This window comes from Microcaecilia unicolor, chromosome 3 (assembly GCF_901765095.1).
Source record: "Microcaecilia unicolor chromosome 3, aMicUni1.1, whole genome shotgun sequence".
NCBI classification, from domain to species: domain Eukaryota; kingdom Metazoa; phylum Chordata; class Amphibia; order Gymnophiona; family Siphonopidae; genus Microcaecilia; species Microcaecilia unicolor.
This window is the reverse complement of record NC_044033.1, coordinates 141,432,457-141,451,948: the sequence shown is the minus strand read 5'-3', so window position 1 is coordinate 141,451,948 and position 19,492 is coordinate 141,432,457. Positions and strand designations below refer to the sequence as shown.

The window sequence follows — 19,492 nt, the reverse complement described above, 5'->3', positions numbered from 1 at the left end:
GCTAGAGAATGATACAGGTACAATGTTTGTCCCAGTCCCTATAGTCTCTCTCCCCATTCCCGCCCTGTCCTCATCTGCCGAAGCCTTGAATACTTATGATTTTATATATAAAAAGGAACAATATTCTGTGCTTCTGTTTATAAATAAAAAACAATAATAATGAGCAACTATAATAACCCCCCTTAGAAAACAACAATAATGAGCAACTATAATAACCCCCTACTGTTCAATCCCCAACAATTGCTGACTTCTACTATCTCAAGGAATCCTAATCCACCCTGTTATAATGTCTAAGGACACTAAGTATAACCCGTTCTATATGCCCTAGCGGGGGAGAAATATGCCCTATGAAGCACAGTTTTGATTTTTAAATCTGTGGATGAATAATAACTCATAAACAATCTCAGGATTCAGTCTAGCTTTCCTGTCTTCCCGCAGTAGAAAATGTCTTCTCAGAAGATGTGCTGGTAGCAGGAATACATAGGATCCCCCTTGCAGATTTTGCTAGTTGCGGCTAGCACTTTTGCTTGTTTTTCAAAAAATGAAAACATTATCGTCTGAATCATTCAAACATAAATAACTGTCCAGTTTATTAACAGCCTTCAAAGTAGAGAGTGACACAGGGACAAACGTGGGCTCTGTCTGCGCCCCATCCCTGCTGTTACTGCTGGTCCCCATCCCTGTGTTGTTCTCTGTCCCTAGCATTTCCTGATGTGCATTTGTCTAGTCAATATTGGGTAATTGTAATCATCCATTCATATTGTGTTCCTTAAGCTTATTGGTGTTGATTACTTTTTTAAACTGAGCTGTTTCATTTTGGGGTTTTTTGTTTTGTTTTTTTAAAGGCAGTGCAATGGAAGTAATTTGGTGAAGAGAGCAATAACGGTGATGTGATTTGAGAGATTCCATGATCCAAAACTTTATTTGAAACATGGGTTCATATAGATTACTATGAATATCTTTGGCCATGATTCTAGATGTCTTATAAAATATTTATTTTCTTAGTCATTAATAGGTGATCACTGTTGAGAGGAAACCTAGAAGGTTTTATATGCAATTATAATTTTTAAAAAAAGTTACAATAAAGTGGAGTTTCAGACTAATGATTACACTTATAAACAAGAGGGCAGTGGTAATTAACGTGATAAATATTCATGATATGATGGCCCATCCATTAAGATAATGTGATATCTGTAACTTTCTGTAGAAAAGCATTTCATCACATTACTTTTGAGCATCTTTTCTTCCAACCTCCTTTTGTGACCTCTTGTCTTTGAGCATCACCTGTGGAACATGACACCTCATAGGTTTTCGAAGCCTGACAGATATTTAGATGTTTGGCATTTCTTCCTTTTGAATTCCACAAGGCTCTCTGTAAAGGCCATGCACTGGTTTGGTAATCTTTCATAAGTACATAAGTAATGCCACACTGGGAAAAGACCAAGGGTCCATCGAGCCCAGCATCCTGTCCACAACAGCGGCCAATCCAGGCCAAGGGCACCTGGCAAGCTTCCCAAACGTACAAACATTCTATACATGTTGTTCCTGGAATTGTGGATTTTTCCCAAGTTCATTTAGTAGTGGTTTATGGACTTGTCCTTTAGGAAACCGTCTAACCCCTTTTTAAACTCTGCCAAGCTAACCGCCTTCACCACTTTCTCCGGCAACGAATTCCAGAGTTTAATTATGCGTTGGGTGAAGAAAACTTTTCTCCGGTTTGTTTTAAATTTACTACACTGTAGTTTCATCGCATGCCCCCTAGTCCTAGTATTTTTGGAAAGCGTGAACAGACGCTTCACATCCATCTGTTCCACGCCACTCATTATTTTATAAGCCTCTATCATGTCTCCCCTCAGCCGTCTCTTCTCCAAACTGAAAAGCCCTAGCCTCCTTAGTCATTCTTCATAGGGAAGTCGTCCCATCCCCGCTATCATTTTAGTCGCCCTTCTCTGCACCTTTTCCAATTCTACTATATCTTTCTTGAGATGCGGCAACCAGAATTGAACACAGTACTCAAGGTGCGGTCGCACCATGGAGCGATACAACGGCATTATAACATCCTCACACCTGTTTTCCATACCATTCCTAATAATACCCAACATTCTATTCCTTGTCATCAAGCAGATGCAGCCATTACAGATGGGTTGTGTCCATCAACCAGCAGAGGGAGATAGAGAGCACACTTTTTTCAGTGCCTCATACCAGCTTGCTCCACTGCCTCTCTCCAGTATTCTCTCTCCCCCCTAGCAGAGTGGCTGCAGCTTCTTCGAGCTCCATCTAAAATCTGCCTGGAGGTTGCTCCTGTGCTTTTGCCAGTTGTTAGCAGGGGTGTTGGAGGCTATAGCAGCTTCACTTTAAAGGCACATAGGTTCGCCCTTTCCCTGCCTTACCCATACCTCCGTGGATGTGGACACATTGCTTAGCTTTCCCTGTCCTTCCCCACCAACAGTGGATGCAGGCACATAGGTTCGCCCTTTCCCTGCCTTTCCCACTCACCTGAGCCTCCGGAGTTCTATTTACCTCTGCTTTCCTCACAGCGTTAAATAAAAAAAAAAAAAAGTTGCGTTGCGCTTTGGCGCTTAGATGCTGGAACAGAGGTTTTTCCTTGCCTTTTTCTGTGGGACCGGAGCTGTGATACTCGGTCCAGTGAGGTAAGAGTGTTTTCTGACTCCTCCAGGGTTGGCCCGCGATTGGGGCGATTTTGAATTTTACCGCCTTTTTCGGCGATGGCTGCGGAGACAGTAAAGCGCTGTTCCAATTGTGGCAAGCGCAGATCAGCAGCGGGGCTCTGTAAATCGTGCTGTACAGACGTTAGAGCTGGCCCGAGCATGGCGAGCGACAATTCTTCACGCTCTGAGCTGGCAGCAGGCGCCATTTTGAATTTACCACATGGCGCGACCTCCGCTGAGACGGAGAGTCCTGAGCCTGGGGGGAGGCCTCGGAGTGAGGCTGATATGGGAGCTACTAGCCACGGCAGAGATCCGGGTGCCCAGGGTGAGTTTTTCTCCCCTGATTTTGTCTTATTAATGCATAAAGCATACATGCTTAAAAGAGCTCTCCCACAAAGCCCGGCATGGGTCTCTTCTAATGCCCCCCCCCCCCCCGGTGGATTCTAGCCTGGGTATGCCCTCTGAGGCATTATTCCCTGATAATTGGCAGAATATGAAGCGCAGAAGGGCTCATTCCCCTTCAGAGAGTGCTGCACCTCCATTCCCCCCCCCCCCCCCCGTGGTCGGGCTGTGAGGATTCAGAGGACTCTGGCAGGCCTTCATGGTCTGAGGAGCCAGAGTCTGGTGCAGAAGTGACTCAGGATCTGGACGATCCCTCCGCGGTGAGGATTTTCCACCATGATGAGCTGCCAGCGCTTATTTCTGATGCCCTGCAGGCTCTCTCTATTGAGGACCCTGCCAGTGGCACAGCCTCCTCTGTGAATCCTAGGATGGCTAGTACCAAAAAGCCTGCTCGAGCCTTTCCTTTGCATGAATCTATCCAAGAGCTTATTTCGGCTCAATGGGCTGACCCCGAGGGACCTTTGAAAGTTTCCAGGGCTATGGGGCAATTATACCCTCTGAGTGAGGAGCATATGGCTTGCTTTGCTATGCCTAAATTGGATGCCCTAGTCACAGCTGTGACAAAGAGAACTACCCTCCCTGTTGAAGGAGGTGTTGCCCTGAAGGGATATTCAAGACCGTAGACTGGAATCAGCACTTAAACGGTCCTCAGGAGCTTAACCGAGATTGGATAGCAGAGCCGGTAGTGGGAGGTGGGGCTGGAGGTTGGGAGGCGGGCATAGTGCGGGGCAGACTTATACGGTCTGTGCCAGAGCCAGTGGTGGGAGGCGGGACTGGAGGTTGGGAGGCAGGGATAGTGCTGGGCAGACTTATACGGTCTGTGCCAGTGCCGGTGGTGAGAGGCGGGGATAGTGCTGGGCAGACTTATACGGTCTGTGCCCTGAAGAGCATAGGTACAAATCAAAGTAGGGTATATACAAAAAGTAGCAAACATGAGTTGTCTTGTTGGGCAGTCTGGATGGACCGTGCAGGTCTTTTTCTGCCGTCATCTACGATGTTACTATGTTACTGTATTTGAAATTGCAGGTCTCACTATTCGGGCGTCTGTATGCAGTTGTTATGCTGCTAGAGCCTGCCTGGCTTGGTTGCAACAGGCCGTGGAACAGCCTGGTGATGGAGCGGAGCCCTTTTCAGATGTGGCTCCGCGGATGGAGTCGGCCTTGTCCTTTCTTGCTGACGCCCTTTATGATATTTACTCTCTACTCAAACGGAAGAAAAAACCAAATAAACTACCTAAGTCCTCTATTACTAACACTAAATCAAAATTACTTAGGATAAATCAAACCAATCATTTATACATAAAGCAACCAATATACCTTAATTATTTAAATTGTGCTCGGTCCATATCCATTACACCCATAGCGTCCCCAAGGAAAGCATGTGGTAGTGTTTAGATGGATCCATCATAGCACAATTTGTGTTCCACCTCCTCAAAGTGTATGCGCATCTCTATTACTAACACTAAATCAAAATTACTTAGGATAAATCAAACCAATCATTTATACATAAAGCAACCAATATACCTTAATTATTTAAATTGTGCTCAGTCCATATCCATTACACCCATAGCGTCTCTCTATTACTAACACTAAATCAAAATTACTTAGGATAAATTAAACCAATCATTTATACATAAAGCAACCAATATACCTTAATTATTTAAATTGTGCTCAGTCCATATCCATTACACCCATAGCTTCTCTCTATTACTAACACTAAATCCTTTATGATATTGTCAGAGCTTCGGCTAAACACATGGCAGTAGCAGTGGCGGCTCGCCGTCTTCTTTGGCTACGGCATTGGGCGGCAGACATGGCCTCTAAGCAAAGGTTGGTGAAGTTGCCCTTTCAAGGCCTTCTCCTGTTTGGTGAGGAGTTGGAGAAAATTGTGAAGGGCCTGGGTGAGGCTAAACCCCAGCGCTTGCCCGAAGATAGGCCTCGGCCTTCCTCTAAGGGTGCAGCGGTCCACTCCTCTTACAGACCTCGCTTCCGTGAAGCTCGAAGGTACCGCCCGGGGCGTTCTGCTGGGTTCACTTCTAGTGCCCGTTTTCAGCAGAGGAACTCCTTTCGCTCGGACAAACGTTCCACAGCCACTGGCTCAAGGCCTGGAGTTCAGGGGCGACCCTCTCGATGGTGCGCCGGCCCTCTCCTCGAGTCCTGTCATCGGAGGACGTCTTTGCCGAGGAGTGGGCCAACATTTCCTCAGATCAGTGGGTCTTGGACCTGATCAGAGACGGTTACAGAATAGAATTCGATGCCCCTGTAAGAGACATGTTTGTGGAGTCCCGATGCGGTTCTGCCGCCAAACGGGCGGCGGTAGAGGAGACTTTACAAGGTCTGATTCAGATAGGGGCCGTGTCCCCGGTACCTCCCGCCGAACACGGCTGCGGCCGCTACTCCATCTACTTTGTGGTGCCGCGAAAAGGAGGGTCTTTTCGCCCTATTCTGGACTTAAAAGAATTAAACAAGTCCCTGAGAGTGCGGCATTTTCACATGGAAACCCTGTGCTCCGTCATTGCGGCGGTACAGCCAGGAGAGTTTCTCACGTCTCTGGACCAGAAAGAAGCTTACTTGCACATTCCAATTTGGCCCCCGCACCAGAGGTTTCTGAGGTTTGCGGTGATGGGAAAGCATTTCCAGTTCCGGGCCTTGCCTTTTGGCCTCGCCACAGCTCCCCGCACCTTTTCGAAGGTTATGGTGGTAGTAGCTGCCTTTCTAAGGCGAGAGGGTATTCGGGTTCACCCGTACCTGGACGACTGGCTCATTCGAGCATGTAACAGCCAGAGTGGTCTCAGTACTTCAATCTCTGGGCTGGGTCGTCAATTTGGCCAAAAGTCACCTGACCCCCTCGCAGTCTCTAGAATATTTGGGGGCCAGGTTCGACACAGCCTCGGGGTATGTGTACCTACCCGAGCAAAGGCGGTGCAAGCTTCAGAATCAGGTCCGTCTGCTCCTGAGGATGCCCCGCCCGCGAGCTTGGGACATTGTCCAGCTGCTTGGATCGATGACGGCCACCGTGGAACTGGTGCCCTGGGCGAGAGCGCACCTGAAACCTCTACAGTATGCTCTACTCCAAAGATGGTCTCCAGTATCTCAGGATTACCAATGCAGACTCTCTTGGCTCCCTGCGGCCCGACTCAGCATGGAGTGGTGGCTCTCAGACAGCATGCTGCGGCGAGGAATGCCGCTGGCGCTTCCCAATTGGTGCCTAGTGGTGACAGATGCCAGTCTGAAAGGCTGGGGCGCACATTGCAAGGAGAAGCATGCCCAGGATCTATGGACACCCGAGGAGTCGGAATGGTCCATCAACCACCTAGAGTTGAAAGCGGTGTTTCAGGCGCTTCTGGCCTTTCAAGTGACCCTGGAAGGATTGGCTGTCAGAGTGATGTCGGACAACACGACAGCAGTGGCCTACATAAATCGACAAGGTGGCACTCAGTGCAGAGCTCTAGCCGCGCAGGCCGAACAAATTTGCCACTGGGCCGAGCTGCATCTACAGTTTCTGTCGGCAGCTCACATTGCAGGTCAGAGCAACGTGCAAGCCGATTATCTAAGCAGGCATCAGATCGATCCAGCGGAGTGGGAACTTGCAGACGAAGTGTTCCTGCAGATATGTGCCAAGTGGGGCAAGCCCGTGATGGATCTAATGGCGACAAGCACCAATGCCAAAGTCCCGTGCTTCTTCAGCAGACGGAGAGATCCTCGCGCGGCGGGGTTGGATGCCTTGGCTCAACCCTGGCCTCCGGGCCTACTGTATGTGTTTCCTCCGTGGCCCTTGATAGGGCGAGTGCTCCTGCGGATTCGGCTGCATCCAGGAGAAGTGGTTCTCGTCACCCCGGATTGGCCCAGGAGGCCTTGGTATGCGGACCTCCGACAGATGCTCGTAGAGGATCCCCTTCAGTTACCTCTGGTTCCCAACCTGTTGTCACAGGGTCCGGTGACCATGGAGGACGCCGGCCGATTTGGTCTTATGGCCTGGCGATTGAGAGGGCGCAATTGAGAGGCAGAGGTTATTCCAATAAAGTAATTACCACTCTCCTGCAAGCCCGCAAGCGTTCCATTTCCATGGCTTATGCCAGGATTTGGCGCCAGTTTGAAGTCTGGTGTGCTTCCAGAGAGATCACACCCCTGCGGGCTCCTGTCTCGCCGATTCTGGACTTTTTGCAGGATGGTGTACAAAAAGGCTTGGCCTATAATTCCCTGCGGGTGCAAGTGGCAGCGTTGGCCTCCCTGCGTGGCAAGGTTGAAGACGTGTCTTTAGCTGCTCATCCGGATGTGGCACGGTTTCTTAGAGGGGTGCTTCGGCTTCGTCCTCCCGTGCGTGCACCTTGTCCAGCTTGGAACCTGGGGCTAGTGCTGAAGGCCCTTCAGGGTGCTCCCTTTGAACCGCTTTGGCGTGCTTCAGAGAAAGATTTGACACTGAAGGCCGTCTTGTTAGTGGCCATTACTTCGGCGAGACGGGTGTCAGAGCTCCAGGCGCTATCCTGTAAAGACCCTTTTCTGCAGTTTTCAGAGTCCGGGGTCACGGTTCGGACTGTGCCTTCCTTCTTGCCTAAGGTGGTTTCAGCGTTTCACCTAAACCAACCTATTTTCTTGCCCTCCTTTGTCGAGGAGGAGTTTCCAGAATCTTTTGAGCAATTGCACCTGTTGGATGTGCGCAGGACTCTGCTGCAGTATCTGCGAGTTACTAACTCTTTCAGGACCTCTGATCATCTGTTTGTTTTGCTATCAGGTCCTCGCAGAGGGTCTCCAGCGTCTAAAGCCACTATTGCCCACTGGCTTAAAGAATCTATCGTTTCAGCTTATTTGCTTGCTGGCCGGCCTCTGCCTGATGCCTTTAAGGCGCATTCCACTAGAGGAATTTCCTCTTCTTGGACTGAAACTGGAGCACTCTCTCTTCAAGAGATTTGTAGTGCAGCAACATGGGCTTCTAAGCTCTCTTTTGCCTGACATTACAGGCTGGATGTGGCTGCCAGGAGGGACGCACATTTTGGAGCGCAAGTGCTGGCGCGTGGTGGCTTGTTCCCACCCTATCTAGGGATTGCTTTGATACATCCCATCTGTAATGGCTGTATCTGCTTGATGACAAGGAAGGGAAAATTAGGTTCTTACCGTGATAATTTTCTTTCCTTTAGTCATAGCAGATGCAGCCATGATCCCTCCCTGTCTGATGCTATCTGCTGTAAATCTATTTCAGGTTCTGTTCGTGTTTCCTGGAGATTCCGTCCTTGGGAGAAAGTCGGAAAACAGTCTTCAGGATTCTTGTTCAATTAAAGGAGGATGACTTAATTCCCTCCAGTTTCATGTTTTGGAGGATGAGTTTATTCCCTCCGGGAAGATGAGTTTATTCCCTCCAGTTATGTCTCAGTGGAGGATGAGTTTATGCCCTCCGGGAGGATGTTTCATTCCCTCCATTCTGAGTTAATGCCCTTTGTTGTAGGGCCATCGTTCGCTGTGAGGAAAGCTTATGTTATTTCCATTGCGGTTTGCCATACTGCTTTGGAAGCTTCAAATACTGAAGAGAGGCAGTGGAGCAAGCTGGTATGAGGCACTGAAAAAAGTGTGCTCTCTATCTCCCTCTGCTGGTTGATGGACACAACCAATCTGTAATGGCTGCATCTGCTATGACTAAAGGAAAGAAAATTATCACGGTAAGAACCTAATTTTCCCTTTGCTTTCCTAGCCGCAGCAGCACACTGAGCAGAAGGTTTCAGTGTATTATTGACGACGACACCCAGATCCCTTTCTTGGTCCGTTACTCCTAATGTGGAACCTTGTATGACGTAGCTATAATTTGGGTTCTTTTTTCCCCACATGCATCACCTTGCACGTGCTCACATTAAACGTCATCTGCCATTTAGCCTCCCAGTCTCGTATGGTGCTTCTGTAATTTTTCACAATCCTGTCGCGAGTTAACGACTTTGAATAACTTTATGTCATCAGCAAATTTAATTACCTCGCTAGTTACTCCCATCTCTAAATCATTTATAAATATATTAAAAAGCAGCGGTCCTAGCACAGACCCCTGAGGAACCCCACTAGCTACCCTTCTCCATTGTGAATACTGCCCATTTAATCCCACTCTCTGTTTCCTATCCTTCAGCCAGTTTTTAATCCACAATAGGACATTTCCTCCTATCCCATGACACTCCAATTTCCTCTGTAGCCTTTCATGAGGTACCTTGTCAAACGCCTTTTGAAAATCCAGATGCACAATATCAACCGGCTCCCTTTTGTCCACATGTTTGTTTACTCCTTCAAAGAATTGAAGTAAATTGGTCAAGCAAGATTTCCCCACACAAAAGCCGTGCTGACTTGGTCTCAGTAATCCATGTCCTTGGATGTGCTCTGTAATTTTGTTTTTAATAATAGCCTCTACCATTTTCCCCAGCACCGATGTCAGACTCACCGGTCTATAATTTCCTGGATCTCCCCTGGAACTTTTATTGAAAATTGGCGTTAGATTGAATCTTCCGGTATCACGCTCGATTTTAAGGATAAATTGCATATCACTAACAGTAGCTCCGCAAGCTCATTTTTCAGTTCTATCAGTACTCTAGGATGATTACCATCTGGTCCAGGAGATTTGCTACTCTTCAGTTTGCTTAACTGCCCCATTACGTCCTCCAGGTTTACCATGAAGTCAGTACGTTTTTCCTACTCGTCCACTTGAAATACCATTTCCAACACTGTTATCCCACCCAAATCTTCCTCGGTGAAGATCGAAGCAAAGAATTCATTCAGTCTCTCCACTACGTCTTTGTCTTCTTTGATTGCCCCTTTTACCCCTCGGTCATCCAGCGGCCCAACCAATTATTTTGCCGGCTTCCTGCTTTAATATACCAAAAAATTTTTTACTATGTTTTTTTTGCCTCTAATGCTATCTTTTTTTTTTCGTAATTTCTCTTGCCATTCTTTATCTGCGCCTTGCATTTGGTTTGACACTCCTTATGCTTCTTATGCTTCTTCTTGTTATTGTCAGACGGTTCCTTCTTCCATTTTCTGAAGGCGTTTCTTTTAGCCCTAATAGCTTCCTTCACCTCACTTTTCAACCATGCCGGCTGTCTTTTGGACTTCCGTCTTTCTTTTCTAATTCGCGGAATATGTTTGGCCTGGGCTTCCAGGATGGTATTTTTTAACAGTGTCCATGCCTGTTGTACAGTTTTTACCCTCTCAGTTGCCCCCTTTTTTTAACCGCTGTTCTCATTTTATCATAGTCTCCTTTTTTAAAGTTAAACGCTAACGTATTTAACTTCCTGAAACAAGCGCTAGATGCCATTAGCAGCAGACTAGCGCCCGCGTTTGCCTGCACCTTATGATCAGAGCCGGCAAACGCATGTAACAACAAGCTTGCTGGCTCTGTGCGCAAGTAGAATGCAAATGCATGCTAAAGAGGGCATTAGGTATTCCCAAAGCTCCAGCAGCAAACCCTACACCAACTCGGAGCTGACATTATTGTTTGCAGAGCATTGGGGAGCAGGGCCGGTCTTAGCAAGTGCGGGGCCCTATGCAGACCAATTTGGTGGGGCCCCATCCTAGCCCCGCCCACCATAGCCCCGCCCCAGCCTGGCTCCTCCCCCACCCTAGCCCAACCCCATTGATAAGATTATTCCATTTTTAGAAATTTTTTTTATTTATGAAATTTCAAAGACAAATGACGCTAAACTTGTACAAAAAAACTGATTGAAATAATAAGCAAAATGCTATCATGAAACCATAAACAGCACTAATTCCAAGGATAAGACGAGCTACAACCTTATGCGTGGCATGGAAAGCCAACTGTAATTACACCGGGCTCTAAAACACCAGTGCACAACCTAGTGAAAAAAAAAACAAAAAAAACAAAAATGGCTGCAAACTATACGCTAGCAGAATACTGCACCTTCCTTGATCACACCTGAAAAACACATGAAGGCAAAATACTGGAAAGTAACCTCAAGAAGTCAGAATCAGCATGCAGCAATACTACAAAAATTGAAACTTACATGAAAAATATCACAGATGCACATTTCCAAAAACTGACATATTCCAATTAATAAATCCTGAATAAAATAGTTTTTTTCTACCTTTGTTGTCTGGTGACTTTGTTTTTCTGATCATTATGGCTCAGTATCCGATTGTGCTGCTATCTGTCCTCTTAACTCCGTTTCCAGGGCTTCCTTTCCATTTATTTCTTTACTTTCCGCCTTTCTTCTTCATTTCTTGCCCTACATCCGTAAGTAAAAGCTGGGTCCTCCGCAGACTTGACTGTCCAGTGGATCCAGCTTCTGCCTATTTTCGATATCCATGTGCACTTTTTCTCCTCTCTTCCTTTTCCCTCACCTCATCTCCTTCCTCACTCTTCCCTTGCCTCCATCCATGTCCAGCATTTCTTCTCTCTCCTCCATCCACCCATGTCCAGCGACCCTCCTGTCTCCCCTGCCATCCATCTATGTCCAGCAACCTCCTCCGTCCCCTCTGCCCTCCCCTGCCATCCACCTATGTCCAGAAACCCCCCTCTCCTGCCATCCACCCTTGTCCAGCGACCCTCCTGTCCTCCCCTGCCATCCACCTATGTGCAGAATCCCCCCTCCCCTGCCATCCACCCATGTCCAGCAACCCTCTTGTCCCCCCTGCCGTCCCCTGCCATCCACCTATGTGCAGAACCCCCCCCCCCCGTCCCCTCTGCCCTCCCCTGCCATCCACCTATGTCCAGAAACCCCCCTCCCCTGCCATCCACCCATGTCCAGCGACCCTCCTGTCCCCCCTGCCCTCCTCTGCCATCCACCTATGTGCAGAACCCCCGTCCCCTCTGCCCTCCCCTGCCATCCACCTATGTCCAGAAACCCCCCTCCCCTGCCATCCACTTATGTCCAGCGACCCTCCTGTCCTCCCTGCCATCCACCTATGTCCAGAAACCCCCCTCCCCTGCCATCCACCCATGTCCAGCGACCCTCCTGTCCCCTCTGCCCTCCCCTGCCATCCACCTATGTCCAGAAACCCTTCTGTCCTCCCTGCCTGCCCCTGCCATCCTGTCCAGAAACCCCCCTCCCCTGCCACCATGTCCAGCGACCTTCCTGTTCCCCCTGCCCTCTCCTGCCATCCTCTTCTCCCCCCCAACCAAGGAAGGTTAACTTTTCTTTTAAATTTACCCTCCATCGCCGGAATCCAGCACAGCAGCATCAGTGAAAACGCTCCTCCCCTCCCGAGTCCCCCCGACGTCTGTAGCAGAACAGAAGCTCTTCCTGATTCGTTTATTCTTATTGTCCCGCCCTCGTGGGCGGGGCAATAAGAATAAATGAATCAGGAAGAGCTGTTCTGCTACAGACGTCGGGGGGACTCGGGAGGGGAGGAGCGTTTTCACTGACGCTGCTGTGCTGGATTCCGGCAACGGAGGGTAAATTTAAAAGAAAAATTATCCTTCCCCTTGGTTGGGGGGAGAAGAAGAGGGTGGGCAGGGTGGCGTTAAGCATGGCACGGCGGCGCCGTGCCATGCTTACCTGGCTTGTTGTTTACGTCGGTGCCCTGGGAAGAGGCTGACTGAGGCGTGCTGCACGGGGCCCCCCCCCCTAAGCGCGGCGCCCTATGCGGCCGCCTCGGTCGCCTTGGCCTAAGACCGGCCCTGTTGGGGAGAAATGGAGAGCCCTGTCCAGCAACCATTTGCATTCTTACAGCCCCTCCCACCCCACCCCACCCCACCCCTGGACACAAGGGGGCTGGAGGTCCAGTGGACCTCCATCCCCCATGCGAAAAGGTTTGCCTGGTGGTCCAGTAGGCACCATCTCCACCCGCCCTGGTGACTTAGTGACCCCCCCCCAGGCACAATCCTCCCGCAGAAGTGCCCTGATGATCAGAGCTAATAGCATGCATAAATTTGCATTCTATTAGCTTTGATCATTGGGCCTTTATTTTCCATACTGTTCCGGCGCCTATTTTAAAGGGCTGTTCGAAACAGCGCAGGGAAATTGATTATCACCCCCTCAGGATGGAATCCCCCTCCCACATGGGAGAAATCCAGTCAGGATAACAATACAAATATGCTATTTCTTAGCCCAGCAGGGCAATTTACTTCTATTGTTCCTGCTCAAAGTGATGCAAATTTAAGGTTAATACAACTTCTCAAGTGCCCAGCAATGTTACAGACTTGAGAGACTGCTCCATCTCCACAGTAACAGTCTGTTCTCACACAGCAAACCCAAATACAAGTGATGAATCTGTCTGATCTCAGCCTTGGTCCCCCGTTTCTCCAGTTATTTAGCTTAAATAATGAAAAAGCATGGTTAGAATATAATAATAACAAGATATTGTTTCACTCATTTATTTCAATAACTAAAAATCATTGAACACTTCAGCAGTCTGTTGGCTGTCTTTGTCTTGTGTCACCAGTTTTGGGCTTCCTAAAAAATTGAAGTGCCGCCAATAATAGACTATATCCTTAACTTCAGAAAGCCTAGTATTTCCAATATTAGCCTTGGCAATTATTAAAGAGAATACGTTAAATCAGTAAACTTTTAAACTGGTAGAAAACTATATATCTATAACTGTGTTTATCTGTATTTAGGACTTTATGAAGCACACTTTTCAGAAAAAAAAAACCTTACATGAATAGCTTGTAAAAAGGTTTGTAGCAAATTTATAGAGATAACTTTAGAATGTGAACCTTTTCACTTTAGAATATTTGAACTACTTTGCTTTGTTACTTTATCTGTTAACATACATGGGGTAAAAACCTATGCCTTCCCCTAATTTTTAGTAAATATTTTAATTGTGTGTCAGTATGGTAATAAAATTTCATGCAGAGCAGGATAAATCTATGTATATATGAGAATAGGCAGAAGCAGGATCTCATTGGTGCTACTTAAGAGAGTTGTGCTGTTTACTGGTCTAGGAAATACCATAATGGATCATGGGTAAGATATTTTCGTTTTCTGAAAGCAAACTTTTATCCCTAAACTTACAACAGGAAAAACTGCAGAAGAAATGTTTCAACCTCTATCCCATATAAAACAGTCAAAACAGGGATGTGGAGGAATAATGGAGCAAAGTACAGGTAAGTGACAAGCAACAAATAGGGTTTCATCACATATAGCGAAAGAGGTTTAAGCTAGCTTCAACTTAAATTTGTTTTTCTCTGTAAGACATAAACCTTTTTTCTTTTTGTAGCCATTTAGCGTACTGAAGAATTGTTTCATTGTCTGTACTCATACTGTTATAGTAAATAAATTTCTGTTGTCCTATTTATGTGAAGACTCCTAACAGTCTTTATCAAAGCAAGATTGTAAATCGGTAGTCTTTATAGAGGCCAAAATGTGCTCCCCTCCCTCAAAAAAAAAAAAAGACATCGTAGTATGGATAGTTGTTCCCCCTTAAGAAACTGGTGAAGAATAGATGATAATTTAAAATCCTTCATAGAAAGGATTTAGCTTCATAGAAAAAAAAAATTATTACCACCTGTATTAGTAACATAGAGGGAGTGGTTTCTGCACACTTTTGCGTTTCTACAGCTCTTCATAATTTCTGTTTCTCTTGGCTAGGGCCCAATAGGTCAAAGCTACAAGACATGCTAGCAAATCTGAGAGATGTTGATGAACTTCCTTCATTACAGCCATCTGTGATGTCACCTTCCAGACCTAGTAGCTCACGGCTTAGTGAGCATGAAATAAATAGAACAGATGAAGGTAAGTGTATGCAATTTAATTCTGTTCCTCATTTATTTGTGTGCATAAAGATCAGGTTAGAAAATCTTTGAAAAGATGTCTATATGTTTGGACCATACCCATTTATTCTTACTGTATGTGCAGTGTTCAGATGCTAGCACTCGTCAGCAGGTTTTAATTTTATTTTTTGAATATCTTTGAACTCCTCCTTTTTATTTTACAGTTTTTTGGGGGGGACTGGCCCAGTAGTTTGAATCTGCTGCCTAGATGGTTCTCAGGTGCCTGATTCCAGGGAGGAAAGAAGATGGTTGTCTTAGTATGCTTCATCTGCTGCCAGGGTCAACCTAAGGAGAAAAGGCTAGGGAGAGCCTTCCCAGAGGCTTTTTCTTCCTAGCCAGTTATAGAGCCATTGTTGCCCAAACATTCTTAGGGTAGTGGGTTAAAAAAAATATAAATTTTTTTGGAGAAAATACTTCTCCCTCTTCCTTAACATGATAATGCATTTTTATATACACTGCATAATTGATCACTCTGTTGGGTCTTAGAATGTGTTAACATAGTGACAGTAGTAAATGGTGGCAGATAGACTGAAATAGCTCATCCAGTCTGACTAATTGATATTTTCAGCTACAACTACTTTTCATATAGATCTAGCCAGCAGTTCTCAACACAAGACCCTGTTTTGTGCTGTCAGCCTTTAATTGTGATTCTCTCCTACTGTGATTGCCATGAGAACTTGAAATGCAGTCTGTCTGCATCAGTAGCCAGTATTGTAACTTTCTCCGAGGACAAGTAGGCTGCTTGTTCTCACATGTGGGTCAACATCCGCATCAGCCCAGGAATCGGCATTTTGCAAGCAAAATATAAACAAAGTTTTGCCAGAGTCTTCTTGCGCGCATACAGCGCACACCACGCATGCGTGGACTGATTTCCCGCCCGTTGCGTGAGCACGTCTCGTCAGTTTTCTTTCTCTGCGTTGCGTTGAGGTGCGGTAGGTTTTTATCTGCACTCCTCTCAGGTCCAGGAAAGAGTCTTCGAGTTTTTTTTGCTTTTTTTTGTTCTAAATTTTCTTTATTTTACTTCAATTGTCTTTAAAAAAAAAAAAAAATCTCTCGTAGTGTCTGTTAGATTTTTTTTTTCATTTTTTTTAAAGTTTCCTTTGTTTTTTGACGCGGCCGGGTTGTTCCCTTATTTTTTGTGGCCCTTTTTCTGTTAACAGGCACAATCGCGCCTTGATTTCGCCAAAACCGTTTTTCCTTCCATGCCATCGAAGACACCCAGCGGCTTCAAACGTTGTACTCAGTGCAACCAGACCATTTCAGGTACCATTACCTACGCCTTGTGTATCCAGTGTCTTGGGCCCGACCATAGCCCAGCCGCTTGTAGTCTGTGTCTTCGTATGAAGAAACAGACCCAAGCGTCTTGAGAAGCCCAACGAGAAAAGCTTTTTGGGGCTCGGTCCGGTCCTTTGAAGTTGACAGCATCGAGGGAAGCATCGATGTCGGGAGCGGAGGTAATGGCTGCTGAAAGACCAACTCACGCTGGGAGCAGTGAGGCATTGAGTGAGTCTCTACCTGCCTCGAGGCCTCCTGTTATGCAGGCCCCCCGGGACCGACCTTCGTCGGACCCAACCCCGAGTAGACGTGAGGATTCGACGTCCTCCTCATCATTACCGAGGTGTCTCGATGACGGGTGTCGATCGAAGGCGAAGAAGCACCATCATCTTTCTCCGACTCACGGTGCCGGGAGCTCCGGGGCATCGAAGGAATCAGCACCCGAGAAGCGTTGTCGCCGAGAGGATCGCTCCCCCTCTATACAGGAGGTGCCGATGCATCGGTCTTCTGGCAACCCGGTACCTGCTCCCGAGCCTCGACATTCTGCCACCGGCTCCTTTACCAACCCCGCAGCCTTGTCTGACGGCGGCTCTTGACAAACGTATCAGGGCCCTGCTTCCAGAGCTTCTGGAAGGATTGCTGCTCCAGTCTGGTTTGGTGTTGTGGTGCTTGCGCCTTCCTTATCATCTGGCCCTTCGCCTGTGGTGAGGTCCCCGACCTCGGTGCTGCCTGCGGCATCAGCGTCGGCTGCCACCCAGGTCGACTCCCTTTCGACGTTGGTGGAGAAAGCTTCACTGGAGTCCAGGTGGGCGTCGACTTCTCTGCACCGCCATCGAGGATGTCGTTCCTCAGCATCGAGGCAGTCTCAGTTTCGGACTGCTCTGAGGGAAGTCTTGTCCGATACTGAAGATGAGCATTCGTGGGAGGAAGAGGAAGATCCCAGGTACTTTTCTTCTGACGAGTCCTATGGGATTTCCTCTGAACCTTCCCCTCCACCAGAAAGGAGACTTTCTCCACCGGAGAGTCTATCTACCTCCTTTGTCAGGGAAATTGCTGCGGCTATTACCTTCCCTATGGAGGTTGAGGATGAGCCCAGGGCTGAGATGCTTGACGTCCTGGATTATCCTTCTCCACCTATAGAGGCTGCAACGGCTCCTTTGTATAACGTACTGAAGGAAGTCCTTATGCAAAACTGGTCGTTCCCGCTGTCTAATCCCGTGATCCCGAAAAAAGCTGAATCCCCATATCGGATCCATGGTGAACCTGGATTAATGAAGTCTCAGCTACCTCACAATTCCATGGTGGTGGACTCCGCCCTTATAAGAGCCAAGAGCACTAGGGACTATGCCTCGGCGCCCCCAGGCAGAGAATCTAGAACCTTGGACTCTTATGGGAGGAAGACGTATCAGGCTGCTATGCTCGCTGCCAAGATTCAGACATACCAGCTCTTCACGAGCGTCCACTTGCGTAAATCAGTGAGGCAACTGTCCAGCTTGGTTGATACACTCCCTCCTGAGCAGGCCGAGCCTTTTTGTGTCGAAAATTCCTGGCCAGGGGTACATACGACACTTTTGATGTAGAATCCAGAATCGCTGCTCAAGGTATAGTGATGTGCAGACTCTCATGGCTGCGTGTCTCTGACCTGGATCTTTCGGTCCAGCAGTGGATGGCGGATGTTCCCTGTCAGGGGGGATAACCTTTTTGGTGAGAAAGTAGAGGATGTAGTTGACCAGATCAAGAAACATAATGATGCTATGGATTCTCTCTCCCGCCGGGCGTCTTCTGCTACTACCTCCTCATCGGGTTGAAGAGGAGTGCTTTCTATTACTATCCTAGGCGTAGGTACACTCCTGCTTCTTGGCAGCCTGCCCAGGCTCAGCCCCAGCGCGCTCGTTCTCGTCAACAGTGTGTGCCTAAGGCCCCTGGTGCTTCCCAGCAAAAGCAAGGGACGGGCTTTTGATTGGCTCCAGTTCAGCATAGCCTCAGTAAAGGTGTCCATACTGGACGACTTGCCGGTAGGAGGGAAGTTGATGTTTTTTCACCAAAGGTTGCCTCTCATAACCTCCAACCGGTGGGTTCTTCAAGTAGTCTGGTTAGAATACACCCTCAATCTGGAATCCAAACCTCCAAATTGCCCACAGGGAGCTCATTCTTACAGCTCCCAGCACAAGCAGGTACTTGCAGAGGAACTCTCTGCCCTTCTAAAGGCCAGTGCGGTCAAACCCATTCCACCAGGGGAAGAAGGGCTGGGATTCTATTCCAGGTACTTCTTTGTGCAAAAGAAAACAAGGGGGATGCGTCCAATCCTAGACCTAAGGACCCTGAACAAATTTCTAGTTCGAGAAAAGTTCAGGATGGTTTCCCTAGGCACCCTTCTTCCCATGATTCAAGAGAACGATTGGCTATGCTTTCTGGACTTAAAGTATGGTTACACACATATCTTGGTACTTCCAGCTCACAGGCGATATCTTCGATTTCAGCAAGGAACACAGCACTTTCAGTACTGTGTACTGCCCTTTGGTCTGGTGTCTTCGCCCAGAGTGTTCACAAAGTGCCTGGCGGTAGTCGCAGCATCGCTACACAGACTGGGAGTGTAAGTGTTCCCTTATCTCGACGATTGGCTGGTGAAGGGCACCTTGGAGACAGGTGCTCTACAGTCCATGCGAATGACTATTGAAGTGCTAGAGCTACTGGGGTTCGTGATAAATTATTCCAAGTCCCATCTCACCCCAGTTCAAACATTGGAATTCATTGGAGCTCTGTTGAACACAAAGACAGATCGTGCTTATCTTCCCGAGGCAAGGGCAGACAACCTCCTGTCCCTAGTGTCCATAGTGCGAGCGTCTCAACAGATCACGGCGCGGAAGATGTTGAGACTTTTGGGGCACATGGCCTCCACAGTTCATGTAACTCCCATGGCACGTCTACACATGAGACCAGCTCAATGAACCCTAGCTTCCCAGTGGTATGAAGCTGTGGGGGATCTAGAGGATGTGATCCAACTGTCCACCGACTTTCGGAATTCCCTTCAGTGGTGGATGATTCGATCCAATTTGACCTTGGGACGCCTATTTCAAATTCCTCAGCCGCAAAATGCTGACAACGGATGCATCCCTCCTGGGGTGGGGGGCTCATGTAGATGGGCTTCACACTCAAGGAGCTTGGTCCTTTCAGGAAAAAGGTCTTCAGATCAACCTCCTGGAATTGCGAGCGATCTGGAACGCTCTAAAGGCTTTCACAGATCGGCTGTCCAACCAAATCATTTTGATTCAGACAGACAATCAGGTTGCCATGCATTACACCAACAAGCAGGGGGGCACCGGATCTCCCCCTCTGTGTCAGGAAACCGTCCAGATGTGACTTTGGGCACGCCATCAGGGCATGTTTCTCCAAGCTACTTATCTGGCAGGCATAAACAACAGTCTGGCCGACAGATTGAGCAGGATAATGCA

At 47.7% G+C, this 19,492-nt stretch overlaps 1 protein-coding gene across 3 annotated transcripts in view; it reads left to right on the top strand.

The window, feature by feature from the left end:
• STRN (striatin) overlaps positions 1-19,492 on the top strand; it is a 370,558-nt gene that overhangs the window by 257,885 nt on the left and 93,181 nt on the right. For 2 of the 3 annotated variants that reach the window (XM_030196411.1, XM_030196410.1), the window contains exons 9-10: positions 14,013-14,099; positions 14,584-14,727. In XM_030196411.1, coding sequence (XP_030052271.1) covers positions 14,013-14,099; positions 14,584-14,727 — 231 coding nt within the window. The remainder of the gene's footprint in view (positions 1-14,012; positions 14,100-14,583; positions 14,728-19,492) is intronic. The other variant, XM_030196412.1, reaches the window with a different exon arrangement.